Genomic DNA, 16,644 nt, shown 5'->3' on the forward strand with positions numbered 1-16,644 from the left:
AAGTTAATGCAAATAATGAATCATATTTTACTAATTAACAAGTCATCTGCGGATTTAGTGAATCAATTAATATCTATTACCAATACATGATTTTTTTTTTTTTTTTTTCCTAATAGTGAATGCAAATTTCTCATCAGATAAGAAGTGGTAAATTTCTCCACTCGTTGCTGCATTTTCAGTCTGTATTTCATTGGCTAGGATGTTTAAACGAGCAGTGCTATCTTATCGATGCCAGCTTCTAAGCCCCTTGATATCTTTCTTTCTACTTTTTTTCTTTTAGGTAATGACATTCAAGAAAGTTAATAACTAATACTCCATTTGATTAATTCAAATCTGTATAAACAAATTTTAAAAAATCTGTCTGCAGTATCAAGTAGGATGGAAGCACCACTTGGACAGTTTGAGAGGTATAATTAAACCTAAGGATTGACGTAGTATCAAAAAAATGTGCAAGACGCCAATGTCTTATCACTCATTTCAGGATCATTACATTCTAGTCCAAACAGGTTCGGGTTTCAATTGCAACTACTAGGATAGTGTTTTTAATCACTTATAATATCGATTCTACAGTAATCATCTTGTAAGTAGTCAACTGACAGATTACTGACTCAAATAAATAATTTAATTACATGTATGTGACTCGAAAAATTCAATGGTCATTAATTTCATGTACATTAAAGCCTTACGTCTATCTAGATGTGCTAAAATTACTTTGTAATGATTAAAAAATTAATTTTTTATATACTTATATTAACAAAATTGGAGCCATCAAATTTTAATATGCGATGTACATACTATTTATTTTACACATATTGTTCATATTCTACTGTGTTTAGTACTCTTGACAAAGCCGTGACTTTGGCTATATTTAAGATGTTATATAGTTAATTAGGATATTATCTATTGCGGAAATTTGGAGTAAGAAGAAAAATTTTGTATCATAGTAAACTTCGATGTACAAATTTTTAAGGTGTCGGCAATATTATAACTTTGTACTACATGTGATGATAATTAATACAGCAACAAATCACGTAGTATCTTAGATTTTGCTGAATCAGATACTGTATTATGAATGATTAAAATGACTTATACCAGAAAAAAAATCTAAGTATACTCAGTATAGTCAAAACCAGTTCATTTAATTTTCTCAATTGTGAAGTGTTAGTAAAAAAATAAAACATGATTAATTTTCTATTTTAGTTTACATTTTTATTTATTTATTTATTCCATTATTGGTGTTACATTAGGTAATCTAAATAAAATGTGTCAAAAATGTCTAGATTGACATAATTGGAAGTTACCTTAGTGAGTGTAACATTATTTTTTTCTTTTTCTTTATTTAAAGGATGAACTTTTTGCTGCTTGAACAGTTAAACTACAAGTATAACAATTAAGTATTTTAATACTACATTATTTTAAGTTTGACTAATACACTGAATTATTTTGTCACTAGTAATGTTATATTATATAAAGATTGGTAAAAATACATGTGAATTTTGATAGACGAAGTCTATAGTGTCTTTATTATTAATATTGACAATTATTTCTTAGGTATTAAATGTTTCAAATAATCGAAATTTTTTTAATAACAAATTTTTTAATTTCCATAACATTTTCGCATCAAATTATTTTTATTTTCTTAAATGTCTCATTTGTCGTGTATTAGATTAATATCAAGTTCATTATTTGGATTTTCAATTAATAAGCTGAACATCTGGTAAATAATTTTTTATGTAACTTTCTAGAATCCCTTTTTATAGTATTATAATCACTACTACATTAAATGTTAACTCGCTATTTCTTTTTTCATTTTCAATAATTTATTAATATATGCATTCTAAATGTGAATTCTTGATTTTCATATTAATGTCACATTATAAAGATTCAGTTTATGAACGTTAAATACTCTAACAAATTTAGTTTAGAAAATTTTTATTGTAAAATATTTCAATATTAGGTAAATATTGGTATAACATTGATGTATAATGTTCAAGCTGATCATGGTAAATACTTAGAGTTAAAAATTTGATTTGTTTCTTGATACAAATTGTCAATTTTATAGAAAAGAATTGAAGGTAACTACTTGTAAAAAATTATGATTTACATTTTCTAAAGTATAGGTACACTTGCTTAACTAATCTAACTTTGTGTAATACAAAACTGTTCGACGACGTGAAAAAATAATGAAGCTAATAGTTGCAAGCATAGAGCTAAAATCATGTAAAAAAATTGTAATGTCACGCGGAGTGTTGCTTTCTATTTTAGATTCCCGCTCATTTTAAAGTCTTCACGAAATTAGTTACTTAGCGGGTCTTGCATAGGGGGTGGCACGGTAGCGAGAGCTTGCAGCCGAGCCACCCGCACCGGTCGTCGTTGTCTTGTATGACTTCCATGCACGGCTAGATGAGTCCTCGAATTTCATTGATCGTTGCACTTGAATTTTATAAGAGTTTTTAAAAAATTGTGATTAGTATTAAAATTTTCTTTGACAATATTCTAAGACGATTAATCATTCACATTTTATAGTATTGATTGAAGTAGATTCATAAATCAATCAACATTTTCGGTATTAAAATTTATTTTTGGATTTTTATAAAATCTTGCTAAGCTTAATATGAGCTTATAAGAAGTTGCGAAGTAAAGAAATTAATTTAATTGGTATAAGGTATTCTATAAATTTAAATATTTAGAAAAAAGTATTATAATATTAAAAGAAATCTTGTGATTACCTTTTTTAACGTTATTGTAAAAAGTTATTCATGACATATATTTTTAAAGTTATTGTAATGTTATGCAATTTTTTGTCCAAGACAACTTTTGCGTTATTTGAAAGTATCACTTAAAAGACATAATAATTTAAAAAATTTAGTTGCTATTATTGTATAGTTTAGGTATTTTATAATATTAATAATTATAAAATGTTTTAATTTGTATGTTACGAAAATGAAATGTTCAAGGAAAAAGTTTAAGATAAATAACATTGCTTAAAATATAGTTTCATTGAATAGTATAATGTATATGTAAGAAATATTTTTTGTGATGAAATTCGTTGATAGATTCTACTTATCATTAGAATTGAAATAAACAAGCCGTAAAACACGAAACAGTAGAAGCATTATATTTTATTCAGGTATCGTCAGACTAAAGTTTTTTAACTTTTGTATATTTTTTTTGCACCGTGAGTTAAGCGTTTGAAGGTTTACAAAATCTAGATTACATTATTAACTTAGATTTCTTAACACCGAAATAAAGTAATCGTGAAAATAAAAATATTTGAATTGCACCTTAAAATTTTCATTATTAGTGTTCGTAATGATCTTCGTAATAATAATAATAATAATAATAATATTAATAATAATAATAATGATGATAATAATAATAATAAAAAGACAAATTAAATACAAGAGTTCAACGAAACAGATAGATTAATAGGTAGGTATTAATTCAATAATTAAATTCATATACAAAATAAAAATTTTTTAAACCAACAATAAGCTTATAAACTTAATTTTTTTATGTATAATTTGGCAAGCACGAATTATGACAGATATAGACAGAACATCATAAAACGCGATAAAAAATTTAAAGAGATCAGAGAATTGTTCAGAAAACATTTGTTTGATACAAGCATAGGCTTAAAAATGTTAAGTACGTGTGGAATTTTTATTAAAAAACAATCAAATAAGTATACCAAAGGATCTCTCAAGCTGCTATCTTTCAAAAATAATCAAGATCTGATGATCAACAATAAATAAAGGTCAGCAATTTTTATCAGTAAGTTTGCTTATATGTAGTTATTTTTAAGCAAATTTTCTTCCATATCACTTTTATTTTAAACTTTTTCCTTGACGTTATGGAGCTATGTGTCACGCTCGCTTGCACAAGTATTGAAAAATGGATTTACCTGGATAATCCGGCGCATCATAGTAGTCATGGGAAGAGCCGTGGGGCACGGGCTCTTCTTCGTAGTCATAGGCAGAAGCTGCAGCTCCGTATCTTGACGATGGCGGCGGTGGATACATCTCCTCGCTGAAAATAGAGAAGTGGAACGACATGTTGGCGAAACGTTTTTTTCGTATATATTTTAGAAGCATGACACGATTTTACAATTTATAACAATTGTGCCGTGTTATATCGAATCGTGGTAATTTCAAAGATTGAAATGGTTTTTTTAAAAATATTTTTATTTGGATTATGTGGTTGACTAAAATTTGATTATTGAAAGTAAAATATGCTAATATAAGTCAATAAAAACTATAATTTTAATGGATGTGACAGTTAATAGTAGAAAGTTGCGCTTTAATTTTGATCCAAATAGTGAATAAAAATTTGATGGTGATTAATCTAACTTAACCGGATTAATCAATTATTTCACTCATGATAATCGGACATGAAAAATAATAAAATTAACCGCACAAAAGTACTATGTACGGAAACAATATTAGGTATAACTTAAACATGCGTATGCTCCATAATTAGTTTCAGTAAAGTTTAGTAAATAATTCACTTCCTGCTTATGAGACAGACACAATGCATCAAGCCCACTACTCCCGTTTCACTGGACTTAACTAAAACTAATTACGAAGTCAACGCACCAAGGAAAAACAATAGTTCTATAGAAATACTGAAATTTTCAGTGGATTCACGAGACATGTGGATTAATGTTTCTGTGCAATAGTTTTGATGGATGAATCGCTCTCCACTTTAACACGAAGCATGAAAAAATAACTAATTTAATTCGGAAATGTAGGTAGGTATATTTTATTTCGACTGGTATACAACATGAATTTTTTCTACTACTAGGGGGCTGCGCCCCTGGCATGCTCCACAGACAAACCTTCAAAATTTAACCAAACGTTTATTTTCTATATTTTTAAAGAAAAATACAATAATTATATCTTTGTCGTAATACGTAATATTATAATCTTTCTCAACTTGCAAATTTAAACGACTTTTCACAGATTTTTCAAAACCTCATTTTCAAATCCACCCGCGCTTGATCAGTCTCAGCCAATCACACAACAAATAAACAGGCTGTATCACATGACCCATCGTTTTTTTAACATAGAAAATATTTAATAAATCGATTATATAATCATGATTTACCCACTTTTTACTATGGGCACAAAGGCACTAAGTACAAACATGAGCGCCCGAAGGGAGTGGTTGTTTGTGTTTGTGCTCTAGTCGCGTATGTTGTTTTTCTTTACCGAGGGCGTTAAGTGCAATTCTGTGTCCGTATGTACACTTTGGGCCCAGAGGGCCCGTGAGTGCAAAGTAATTACGAGGGCACAAAGTGTGGCTTGAGGGTGCAAAGCAACAGTTGCACTTTGTGCTCATGGTAAGAAAATGTGTTTTATGGTGTTAGTAATAAAAATTTGTCATTTTTCCAAAAGTCTGTTTGTGTGGGTATGTAATTAATCATGCCTTAGAATTTAATTGATTTTTCAGATACGGGGCTTTAAATTTTTGTTATTTTTGCCTAATAGCACTCGGGGGGAAAAAACTCATACTTTATATCTTATTTTCGTTATTATTATGGTTTTTCGATATTAGAAATTAGCTGTTTCATTAGCAAATTACTCAAATTTTCTTGAAGATAAGACCTCCATCTGTCGGGTGATTTTTACTTTATTAGGCCTTAACAATAGTTTTTTGAATTAAAAAATGAAATATTAATGATAAGAATTTTAGATTTCATGTTAAGATAATTGTAGGAATAGAACCAAATTATAAAATTGAAAAAAACAAAAAAAACAAAAAATTAAAGATAACATTGCTTGAGGAAGATTTGTGCTAATTTATTAGCAGCACTTTTTTTATACATATATTAATTGTGATCTTTTTTAGTCAGTTATATTTCTCTAATAATTACGTTATTACAATTATTTGTTGTAATGAATTTTGATGAAAACTACATTAGGGAACACGATTTGAAATTAAATTTTTATCAGCACATTAAAAAATAGATAACCATTATAGAGGTAATTTTAGTGATTCTTTATATAAATTTATTGTATGAGATTCATTATTGAGTATAAATTTAAAAATGTTTTACGGTGCTTCGCATCAGTTAAATTTTTATATACATTTTTCATTGTAGATCAACATGTGCAACAAACTAAAGTATTCAGTACTTAAATCTAACTTTTCAATGTCAACCACCAAGTATTGAATGTAGAAAAATAGCCATCGATACTTTAGACTTTATTGGATAAAATGGTACATTACCTCACTAGAGCACAAAATACAAACATGAGCACCCCAAAGGAGCAGTTGTTGTGTGTTTGTGCCCAAATCGCGTATATTATTTTTCTTACCCAGGGCGTGAAGTGATTGCAAGATTTACAGTTACACTTTGTGCCCATGGTAAGAAAAATGTTTGTCTATCGCCCTAGTGAATAATTAAAGGAGCAATATAAAAATTAATACCTGTACGCTACTAATTTATTACTAACCCATTTAAGTTCTGACATTCTCTGGAGTGCTTATACAGTGTCCATTACTTACATTGCAACGTTTACTATAATAATTAATTGTGAAATCCATGTTACATTAATTAGACATTTTTAATGCTTTCTTAAAAATAGCAGTTTTCGTCGTATACATGCCATCGTTTCCGGGGCCATTTTGCGGCCCGAGGGAGCTGCGAAGCAAGACCCAAAAGATGTAAGGTAACCACGGTGTGATGGCGCTTACGTGGCAAATCCTATTTTCCCTACTGAGGATACACCAGCCTCTTAAAAACGTCCGAGGTAGGAATAATAAATTTTCCTACCTTAGGCATTTTTGAGGGTCGCGTGTGCCCAAGGGGTAGGAAAAATAGGGTTCGCACCTGGTGTGCATCAAACCAGGGCAAACACAAGGAGTCCCTCGGGCTTGGTGCTTGCCCTGGTAACATGAGCAACTAGGTACGAGAACTACCATTTCGACATTTGAGGAATGTCGCGCGACTGGACCTAAATTTTGTGGTAAGGAGAGGTCAACGATGGCAAATATTATTTTTCGCAAACTTTTGTTCCAAAATCTGTAAACAGAACTTTTGAAATTTCTGTTACTGCAAGGTTTTATTTCAACATTCATATTATATCTTTTTAAATAACATTCTTATTTTTAGACTATATGCGCATACTTACTAGTTCATCGTACAAACTACTCCGATACCCAGATGCAAACAAGCAAATTTTTTTTTAATTTTCATGCAAGTTAATATCTCACCATTATGCCAATTCAAGCAATTTTTTCACGTAAATAAATAAACACCGTAAAAAAATTTCAAGGTTCAATGATCAGAGTAGAGTATTGTATTAAAATAAGAAACAAGATTTTCAAAAAGGAAGGAAAATAAAGCCCTGTACGTCAGCTGATGTTGGAATCAGCTTGGCCTCGTTTTAACTCAAGAAGTGAGATAACGAGAGCCCAATCATCGAAGAAAAAAAACATCCACTCTGATTAATTACAAGAAACCGCTATGCTCTCACTATACATCTTCCCGAGCTATATTGAGTAAATCTTTGTTTGTTAGAAACTTTTTGGTTGAATTCGCAGCTCATGCAAGAGTTGAAGATGGCAGCACGCATTTAAACGGAAGGGACGCCGTCAACATTTTTTGACTCGAGTACGTAAAATTTTGAATACATTTGGCATCAGGTACTTAAAATTTATGCAGTGCGAAAAAATCTGATTTTGATATGCAGTCTTTTAAAAAATTTTTTAACTATCTTTATTATTTTTAAGTTCAAGAAATTGTAAAATCAGCGAATAGTGCAAGTTTTGTTAACTTCGTAACATTAACGTTTACTGAAGGTATGACTAAGTTTTTGTACACGTTTGGACTTTGATACACGGTTCTAGGAAGCATTGACCACACAGTTGACTAAAAGATTGCATTTTATATTGGATTACAAAAAAAAGAAAAAAAAATGATGATGTAATGTATGGAAATAAAAAAATTTTGATGCGAAAAACGAATAACGCATGAAACTTTGCCAGGATAACGCAGATTCTTGAAGTCATGCAAACATTACTTTCACACTTTCAGGTAATGGAGGTTACACTCACACCATTTAATGTTTTAAATAAGTACAGTAAATATGAGTCAAACTAAAAAAAAAATCTCAAACTAAATGCAACTTCTAGAAAATGATTAATAGAACGTCCATGATGTTATGAATTACAGTAGTAATAATAAACAAGGTAGTACGAGAACACCGTAACGTCCCACTAGACATTACTTTGATCTCTATTTTGCTGCATATTATTTCAATTGCACAGGACCACAAAACCAAAACACGTAAAGCACGAGAAAATTTTTATATTCATATCGTTTAAAGCTCAATAACAATAAATTATAAGCATTTAAAAGCTTGATTATAAGAATACGAAATCCTTGCAATTATAAATCATTTTTTACTACTTTTAATTGAACGTATCGCGCATTTTCTGATACTGAGCGTGATTGGAGCTCTGAAAAGGGTTAAATACTTGTGAAAGGACTTTTTTTATCTGACATAACTACCTCGTATTCTACATCATTATGCAGTAGCGACCACTACTCCCAGCTACGACGTCGATACTTTATACTTTTGTCGTTCTTTTTAGAATTGAAATTCAGAAAGATCGAATCGCCGTATGGCTTATACCATTTATAATACAAGCCTTAAAGGAAATTATCACTCCCCCCCCCCTACTAATATTATACCAGTTATTAATGTTAAAAAATCCAAGTAAAATATCTTAATATATAATAAAATAATCTTAAGATCCCTTTAAGCGTCAAAATCGATCGATTTTACTATTACTTAATTGAACTATAACATTTATGCAAACAATAACTTGACTCCTATGAAAGAATGTGATGTGTAATTTTATATTTTTTACTTATTAGAGCACTTTAGCTTCTAGTTTAAGCTAAGTCACTCAAAGATAATTAAGCTCTAGCTATCTTAAATTGGAAGTTTTCGACTCTGAACTTTGAAATACGACTTTTCGAATCTCGTGCTGTTTAAGTTCAATAATTTATCAAGCTGTTAAATGGTGAATGATGCGTTTCTGATTTTTTTGTCAAGTCAAACTATCAAGTTGAAATAAGTGGTGGTAGATTTTCACAACAATATAGTTTCTTAATTTATGAAGAAATGGTGTAAGAAATATAAATTCAATACCTCCAAAGGTATAGCATTACCAAAAAAATTTTCCGTAAGAGGTGTTACCAGATTTTATCTAGCGGTTCGGAGAGTTAGAGGCTTCTATTATAGAAAGGATTCTACCACTGGCATTAACTGTTATTGAATGTCAAGGTAAATATTAGTAAGTACTTAACCGTTAACACTTACTGAATTAAATATTTTTCAGTTATTAGAAGTTACAAAAGAATTCAGTTTTGACATCAAAAATGGGTGTTCATCAAGTGACTAACTAACAAGGACTCAACTATTAACGAATATTCGTTTGTTATTAATTGAAAGCCTTGAATAATGGTTACTAAACCAACGATTAACGACAAGTAATCCCTTTTATCAGTGACAATTATATTATCAGAATTATGGGACTTTCGGTGTAAAAATTTGCGTTACAAGAACGACAAGCTTAGGACAAAAGATTTTGGTTCTTGTAGTGAATAGAATACTGCTCTGAAAAGTAAGTGCTGTGGGGTCGAAAAGCTTACGTTGTAGAGGTGAAGGAGTTCGAAAGCTGTCGTGATAAATTTTGTAATATTTTAAAGATTTTGGCTACAAAATCTGTGAGGCTCAAAATTTTAGATTCAAAGGAATTAAGTCAAAAAGTTTATACCATCAGAATTTGAGATAAATTCTTTTTTATAGGTATTCTGATGAAATGTATATATCGGCATTAATGTATTACTCTGCAAACATTTATTGTCTTAAATTCTTATGTTTTCAAACCTGTAGATTTATGATTATAATAACCTAGGATTACGAGATTGTTCATAATGCTTACGTCATCAAGTCACGAAATCTTTCCTCATAGTAAAAATATCTTATGAAGTTGGAAAATATCTTTATGTAATGTGCTTTAAATTTTGTGGTCCTGAGTAGATGATTCTGATGTACTTAATCTTAGATGCACGTTAGTTCAATATACTTGGGTATGATGGAGAAAAAGTCGTTTGGTTAACAAGCTGGTAAGTCATCGCAACAATCCTACTCACGTAACATGATGACCATCGTTAGAGCCGTAACGACCACCGCTGGAAGAGACAGGATAATCGTAATCGAGATGAGGTGCGCGACCAGCGGCTGCCGGGGGTGCCGTTTTGTACCTAAATTATGTGCGATAACAAAAAATTAAATAAAAAGCCGTATAATATCGGATTTAAATTATTTTAACGAACTTGGCACCTACATATTCTTCTCACTCTAAGAGAACTTTGTTTCATGGTTAGTTTTTTAAAAAATATATTAAATTCAGTAGTTTATCGTCTGTTCCGATTTATTTTATATTTAGTCGGTACAAGGTTGCATCAAGGCTGTTGACGACGGTGGTTAGTTTTAGAAAAGTTGATTAACATCAGCGATTTAAGGTCAAAAATTTATGTATAGCTTCTAATCGCTTTATTAAAAAATGAACAGCCAACGAACGAATTTTCATGCAATTTTCAATAAAAAAATTGTTTCAAAATTCAATTGAGTAACACTATTTAGTCATCAAGATGTTTCAAGAAAATCTTATGGAAGTAAATGCTCAAGCTTTTCATTTTTTTTTTTTTTTTACAGTAACGCAGTGTTTAAAGGTTATATTTATTATTTTAAACCCATAGAATTTACCATGATAATCCACCACCAGTGTTATTGAAATCACACTGGTTTTAGATGTGTTATCGGACTATTACTCAAAAATTGAACACAATGAATTATACGCAATATGAATTATTATACTTAATTTTTATAAAAAAAAATAAAAAGATCAAACTCACCCATAACTCTGATCCATAGCTACCCTAGCACGGTCCAAAATCGAGAACACCTTAGTCTTGGCTGGGACAGGTCGAGAAACTGGTGGGCGGACAGGTGGCGGTGGCGGCAGGATGGCTGTGGGATTAAAGTTTAATATTTTGTAAAAATAAAATTGAAAAAGGAGTGAAGCTTTTTTGAAAGGCAGGGTATTGAAAGCGCACTTACGTCTGGCAGCCCCACGAGGAGGAGGTCCAGGGGGGCCTGGTGGTCGACCAGCGGGTCGGAGGATGCCTCCTCGACCAGTTGGACGACGTTCCTCCATAGGCTCTTCACCACCGAGTTCCATCTCACGCATCTGTTCCTGGCGAATGACGTCGTTGTTGTCGGGTATCAAGTACTTGCGTACCTCAGCCAGAGCGAAGGCAATACGTGCGTGAGCTTCGGCTGGCGGGGCCAGCGCCATTATTTCGACGTGCAAATCATCGAATAGATGTGCGTACTTCGGGTCCATGGACTTGCGAAGGTCTTCTTCCTGGAAAATAAATTATCGAGCCGGAGATCAAAGATTGTGTCATGGTGTAAGACTATTGCGTTTTTATGTATTTGCTAATAATAATCTAGTGCCTTTTTTACGTTCACTACAAGGAACTACCTTGCATTTTTGTCCGAAAAAAAAATTGTAAGCAGTATTATTGAGGTAAAACTTTTTATTAACAGAAGGTTAATGATGAAAGCACAAGTAATTTTGTAATGACAAAAATTGTCCTTGAAGTTTTGTTCCATATATAACTTTTTTTTAAAGCCCATATTCTTAAAAAAAAATAATTTCTAAAAAAAACGGAATTAAACTTATTTACGCGAGAGCAGCAGCTCACTGTGAGAAATTAAAACTTATGCAGGGTTATAATCTAATGAATTTACAAAAAACCAACATTTTAACGTAATTAATGATCATTTTTGTCCCAGAGTCTAATCAATGAATCGCACACAATATATGCACTAAACTAGAATCTTACTCATCCCTTTTTAAATTTTCTTGTTTCAACATTGTCTTGTTAAACATTGACATAATGTTTTTGACCTTAAATTCCTATTTTACTGACTTAATTATTTCAAACTAATTGAAACAAGTATAATAATTTTTCAATTTAACATCGACGGACATAATTTTTCATACATACTTTGAACAATTGTAGTGTTAAACTGACTTTCAAAGACTAGCTCCTCATTTTACTTAAAACCTTCAGGGAATAATAATATATATTGCACAGCTTTGAAAGCTTAGAAATAAAAATTCAACTGCAGGCTTCATATTAAGCAGTATTACTATGTTCTTATTCTTGGCGGAGTGACTATTTATTCAGCAAGTCATTGCAAGTAGTCGGTGAAACGAGATAGCAACTTTTCAGCAATCCAGTATAATAGCCGTCACCAAGTATTTTTTAAAATCACGCCAGGAGCAAAAAAATTATCAATGCGCTAGCGGAACTAATAACCTCTGCGCGTCCAAATATGTATTTTGATATTCACACAAACGCCAAGAAGCAAGCGCCAGTAAGGTGTTCGTGTTGCGGAAGACGGAGCAGGTAGAAAGAAAAAACTGTCGTGACAAGGAAAACATAATGGACAGAACCTTTCCCCTTCGTCCTTCAGGAACCCGTGGCATGACTCATGCCCTCCTCCTTGTACCTCTCTTGTTTTGCAATACAAAAGCTTCTCGTGCGAGGACGTCGGATGAAAATACGTGCACATACGTATACATGCTATGCATATGCTGCATAAGGTTATCGAGGATCACTCGCGCTTTCCCGCAATGCGAGAGCGTCTATTTTTTCCTCTTTTCTATTTTTTTCCTCTTTTTTATTTTTCCGTCTCTCTTTCTTGCGCTCCCTCATTTTTCTCTCACTCTTCGTGCACTCCCGAGCGTGATATACGCCAGGGAACTTCTCGGGGGTATACACACAAAGCGCCATTTCCAAATTGTTATTTTCCTCCACTTCCGTCCGCGGACGTCGATCCTCATTGATCGCGAGAGGAGAGGATTAATTTTCGTCGCCACAGCGGCTGTCCGTTACATATCCTGCGGAGCCTCTCTACGCTTTTAGCAGTGAAATTTTCCTCGATCAAAAAAGTCCGAGTCACTATTTTTCCTGACGGCCGCTGTTAAAAGCTTCCGAATTGGTAGAAACGAGAATTTTCGCGGAAAAGGATGAACCAAAAGCTCAAACATTGATTGAGCGTGAAAACAAATTTAAAGAAACGCTGGGACAAACAGCAAGCGGAGCCCGGCGCTCGAAAAATCGAGCCGCACCCGAGTGATTAATTTTTCACGATGCGAGATACCTCGATATGAAACATTTCTCATCCAATAAAGCGCTCGAGCGCACCGAGCTCTCTGCCAAAGTTCATAAAATGCCTTTTCGCGCATACGTGAGGAGTGGGGGGAGCATCGAGGTAAACACGGGCAAACGAAGAAGGATAAGGCAAACGGAGGGAAAGTAATCTCGAGCCCGGCAACGCGGATGAGCAGTTGCAGTGCCACGTGCAAAGGGGATAAGAGTTTCGAGGAGTTTCGCGAAAAGTTGCACGAGCAAAGAGAAAAAGACACGCATCCTAGGGTGTACATCGAGAAACGCGCACAAACATGTAATACGCTGTACGGTACATGTGTATACAGCTTCCGCGAAACTCAAGGAAACATAGATCTTTAACTGGAAATCTTGAGTATATATATCGTTTTGAGAGCGCGCGGTGGCTCAGTCGGCTAGGTCGCGGATTGGCACGCGGAAGACCGTGGTTCGATTCCCGGCCAGTGCGACATTGTCGGGCAAGCCCTCTGTGATTTTTCACATGTGCTTTTTCACCACGCAATGCTCCTCGGGGAGGGTTTAGGCGACCTTCTCGTAGCATAATTGCTTAATTTCCCCCTACCCCCCTCCCAGTAATGACAGGCCTCCCATACCTCTTCCCTTCCTTCTCCAAAGTGCTAAGTGCCCATAATAGGTAGTGCCCTTACTAAAGGAGCCGGACGTAGAGCACTATAATATAAAAAAAAAATATGTATCGTTTGTCGATTCCATGTATACAGCAAATGTGAAGTATGTGATTAAACAGCTAAGACAGAATTGGGAAATCGTTTAACGAGACTTTTTTTCCCTTTCTTAAAATGTTGATTGACAAGGAACTGTATTTGCTTTGAGCGCAATTCCGAAATCGCGCCCCCACTGGGCACTTTGAGAACGATTGGTCGTGATTAGAAAAGGACAGTACTATGAACTGATTTCCATATGCTTGTAGAGGAGCGACGTTTAAGGGTTGGCCACCTGGTGAATGGAGCCGGAAGCTCGATTTCATAATAATTATCTTTTCTAATTACGACCAATCGTTCTCAAAGTGCCGAGTGGGGACGCGATTTCGGAATTGCGCTCAAAGCGAATAACCATTTCATTTGTCTCGTCATTAAAGAACTATTATGGCAATTCAGGTAATTACAAGTACTTACGCAATAATTTGATTTTACGGGGATATTTCAAATTAATCTGAAAGATTTTCTGGCGTTCACTTTTCTTGTATAATAAATAATAATACTGATAATAATAATAATAATAATAATAATAATAATAATAATAATAATGATCATAATAATCATAATAACGATAATAACAACCACAACAACAACAACAACAACAACAACAACATGCTGCCGTTAAAGAATTTAATAAACTCCCTACTATCAGTAAATTATGAATCGAGTTTAGTATTTAAAAGATGGAAAATCAAACATAATAAATTGAAGTGTTAAACTTTCTACTCTTTTGTATAGTTTAATTCATTCTACATTGTAATATTTTTACTTTTATAGGTTAAGGATATTTTGTACCTATGAAATAATAGTTTAATAGATCTACACTATTTTTAAGTTATTCACGGTTAGAGATCGATACTTTCAGTAAAAACAAGATCGAGATTTCTTGACAAATTGTGGGTTGTATAATAAGACAACATCGATTTCGTGTGTACAAAAATATCTTAATAACAAGTGATATTTTCGGTATTTTTCAAGAAGAAGACCAAGATCTTTACAATCTCTTATTGTCTCGTTTTGCGGCAGTACTACGTATTATGTGCACGAAGAACGAAAAAGTAGCCGAGAAAAAATGACGTACAAAGAAGAGAAGGTATATGAATACTCCACCTGTAGCGGATAATACTGGGAACCGAGAAGCAAGTTTTCCGAGAAGTCGTGGCACGTGTATTGGTGTACTTTTTGACAAATGCACGCACGCACTGTAGGGGCGTACTGCGAGTCGCGTGAGATATTGTTGAGCTGCTCTTGCGCAACGTTACCGAGTTTACTGGAGCAAATACTCTCGTATGCTTACAATAACATCCGTAAAAAGGAGGAGGAGGACGTATAAGAGCTCGGCGATCTGCTCGTTCGTTGTGAAACAGGTTTGGATTTTGAGTGATCGCATAATAAATTCATCCACTTTTGGAAGGAATGGCTACGTAAGACATTCAATAAATGTCGGCTTATCATGGCTCTTGATGTAAACGCGGCTCTTCCATCGCGAAATTGAATGGTATTGATGAGCTTACGGCACTGCGATGTCTCGAAGAAGTAACGGTAAGCGTGGGTTTTACATAAGGAAAAAGAAATGGCAAAAGGTCCGGGGGCTAGGGGGAGAAATCCCGGGAGAAGTAGATAGAAAACGACGAAAGTAAAGATAGTCGATAAGCGGATTCCTGCTTTGTAAGAAGAGAATTAGTAGGAGAGCGAGGACAACGACGAGATGGGTATAAGCGTAGGGACGAGCTAGTGTATCGATCGAGTAGATGTTACCGCACGAAGACAACAGATTCAAGGAGACTTATCAGTCCAGAAAGAAAAATCACGTTAAATTCATTTTTTTTGGCATTTTTATAACACATATCTTTGCCATTTTTGGAGAAAAATTTCAACCTGGCCAGAACTTTCCAGCTGCGAATCACCAATTTGAATGAAACGCTGAAGTGTGTTTTCTTATGTCGTAACAAAAAAGTTAGCCATTAATCGCACTTTAAGACTGTTCAAAATGCATGAATGTACTTTTAGTGCATATATGTTACAGTCATATTTAGTACAAAAATATACTGACCAGACGAAAATGAAAGCCGATAATGGATGTTTTTTTGTTTGTTTTAAACTTCCGTTGGAAAGTTCCGGAAATTCAAAGCCGAGATACCGATACCGAGAGCATGATTAACATTGCACGTTGATTTTATTTCAAGACATTATTGGAGTTTTCATTATCTCTTGGCTACAACTTATTTCTACTGCAAGTAAAAAATATACGCACCATGAAAAATACCTTGAAGTAAATCCAATTCCCAAAATCTGTGCATTTTCAAGTCTCGATGCATAAGTCCCGAAGTCATTTTAAGACAACAAAGAAAAAAATACGGTCATTAAATCGATGAGACAGATTAAATGTCACGAATGAAATTACATCCTCCAGGAATCAGAGTACATTATTTTGTGTACATTTCGGCCGTTGAAATCGCATATATCTAGAATAACTTTGAAACTCTGTTTAACGTTTCGGAGAAAAAAAAGCAAAATTTAAAACCAAATAAGCAGAGCCAGAGAAGGGGTTTCGGTGCACACAGCGTGTACATTGTTGAGCATACATTCAGCTCATGAATATTAAACTATCTCAAATCTCGAATAATCCGGGCCGCATAGTAA

At 33.4% G+C, this 16,644-nt stretch overlaps 1 protein-coding gene across 3 annotated transcripts in view; it reads right to left on the reverse strand.

Annotated features, from left to right (window-relative positions):
- Positions 1–1,229: 1,229 nt before the first annotated feature.
- LOC106637926 (KH domain-containing, RNA-binding, signal transduction-associated protein 2) overlaps positions 1,230–16,644 on the reverse strand; it is a 154,207-nt gene continuing 138,792 nt past the window's right edge. Inside the window, exons 4-9 of one of the 3 annotated variants that reach the window (XM_089593740.1) lie at positions 11,142–11,448; positions 10,937–11,051; positions 10,172–10,282; positions 8,802–8,810; positions 3,905–4,029; positions 1,230–2,433 (exon numbers count right to left, since the gene is read on the reverse strand). In XM_089593740.1, the coding sequence (XP_089449866.1) occupies positions 2,300–2,433; positions 3,905–4,029; positions 8,802–8,810; positions 10,172–10,282; positions 10,937–11,051; positions 11,142–11,448 (801 nt within the window). In that variant the 3' untranslated portion in view covers positions 1,230–2,299. The remainder of the gene's footprint in view (positions 2,434–3,904; positions 4,030–8,801; positions 8,811–10,171; positions 10,283–10,936; positions 11,052–11,141; positions 11,449–16,644) is intronic. The other 2 variants (XM_014350904.3, XM_089593741.1) reach the window with 2 other exon arrangements.

This window comes from Copidosoma floridanum, unplaced genomic scaffold (assembly GCF_036245765.1).
Source record: "Copidosoma floridanum isolate Cflo_tuat_1 unplaced genomic scaffold, Cflo_Japanese_pri ptg000020l, whole genome shotgun sequence".
Taxonomy (NCBI): domain Eukaryota; kingdom Metazoa; phylum Arthropoda; class Insecta; order Hymenoptera; family Encyrtidae; genus Copidosoma; species Copidosoma floridanum.